This window comes from Erythranthe guttata, chromosome 3 (genome assembly GCF_056151865.1).
Source record: "Erythranthe guttata isolate IM_541 chromosome 3, IM_541, whole genome shotgun sequence".
NCBI classification, from domain to species: domain Eukaryota; kingdom Viridiplantae; phylum Streptophyta; class Magnoliopsida; order Lamiales; family Phrymaceae; genus Erythranthe; species Erythranthe guttata.
This window is the reverse complement of record NC_142535.1, coordinates 10212118-10213694: the sequence shown is the minus strand read 5'-3', so window position 1 is coordinate 10213694 and position 1577 is coordinate 10212118. Positions and strand designations below refer to the sequence as shown.

Genomic DNA, 1577 nt, shown 5'->3' with positions numbered 1-1577 from the left:
CGTCTGTGGGAAAGATGCAAACCACATCACGTAGCCAGCAAGATCATCCTGAGGCATCCGCTTGGAGAGAAAATGACACAGCTAGCAACCTCCCAATCCGCGGAGGCTCTAGCTTGCCACCTCCTCCACGTGTTCCGGATCCGCCTCGCGAGGTTCAGGTGATCCCCCCTCGGGACCTACCACTCGCCGCTCCGCTACTCCCTGCTCCTCGAACGGTTCAGATAACCGAGGATGCGGTCCAACGCATGATAGCAGAAGCCACAACTCGCACCGCCACAGAGGCCGTGACCCAATATATCGCCACGATGGGAGCAAATGCTCCCAACGCGATACCAGCACCTGCTCCACCTGTGGTGCCATGCACCTATGGCACCGCCGCCAGTCCAGAACCAAATAAGTATCTCCTCCTCCACCTCGGACCCACGGTCCCGAGTGCAACTATCCACCAATCATAGAGGGGCACAACCCAGACAGCAACGTCAGCGCTCACCCCCACGGGGAAATGCATCTCCACAGAGATTCCATCTCTTTAATGAGGGAGAAGACGAGGTAAACAGCAGAATGTCTCGCCAAATTTCCTTCCACCAATTGAACAATCCAATTGGCGGAAGAATGCCCCCCCAGTAAGACGTAGTCCTTTCACCATGGACATCCTCAACGAGGTATTACCTCAAGGAGTGAAGATCTCGGGGTTACCTCAGTTTGAAGGGACCACCGATCCACAAGAACACATAGAGAAATTTCACGCCATGGCGGATTTATATGGCCCAACATATGCCGCAATGTGCAAAATGTTCCGGACCACTCTCTCCAAGCGGGCCATGAATTGGTTCAACTCTCTACCTACAGGATCGATCGACACCTTCGCTCGATTGTCAACACGCTTCACCAATCAATTCGCCATCAACAAACAGTATGCCAAGACCCCAGCCCACCTTTTCTCTGTAGTACAGAGAGACAACGAAATGCTCCGCAATTACATCAAGCGTTTTGTGGAAGCCGTCCACGAAGTCCCAAGCGTAGGACAAGACACGCTCTTCGGGATCATGCAACAAAACTTGAAGCCGGGTAGGATCAAAGAATGTATTGCCGGAAGGCCTCCAGGCAACCTAGAGGAATTGCTGAACCGAGCCGAGAAATACGTACGAATAGAGGAAGCCTCTACCCATGCTCCTCCCAAGAGGAAGATGCAAGATGACCGACACGACGTTAGAAGACGAGACGATCGACGTCCTCACTCCCACCTCAAGGACAATCAACTTCCTCCTACAATCGGTTCACTCCGCTAAAAACTCGCCTCACAGAAATCCTTCATGTGATAGAACAAAGAGGTCTAGCAGAACCTCCACGCCCAATGCAGCCAAATGCGAAACGAGAAAAATCGGATCGCTACTGTAGATTCCATAAGGATAGAGGACATACTATCGAGGAATGTGCACAACTCAAAGTAGCAATTGAGAAGTTGATCAAGCAGTGACACTTAGGCCAATACATCGACAAGCCTCGAAACAAGCGCCGTGATGACCTCCCACGCCGAGATAACAATCGAGATCCACCGCAATGACGAGAAGAGGGGG

At 52.1% G+C, this 1577-nt stretch overlaps 1 protein-coding gene across 1 annotated transcript; it reads left to right on the top strand.

Moving 5' to 3' along the window:
- Positions 1 to 821: 821 nt before the first annotated feature.
- On the top strand, positions 822 to 1289 carry LOC105951696 (uncharacterized). The gene has a single exon (XM_012975147.2). It carries the CDS (start codon positions 822 to 824, stop codon positions 1287 to 1289), a length of 468 nt encoding a protein of 155 aa, XP_012830601.2.
- The last annotated feature ends 288 nt before the right edge of the window (positions 1290 to 1577 follow it).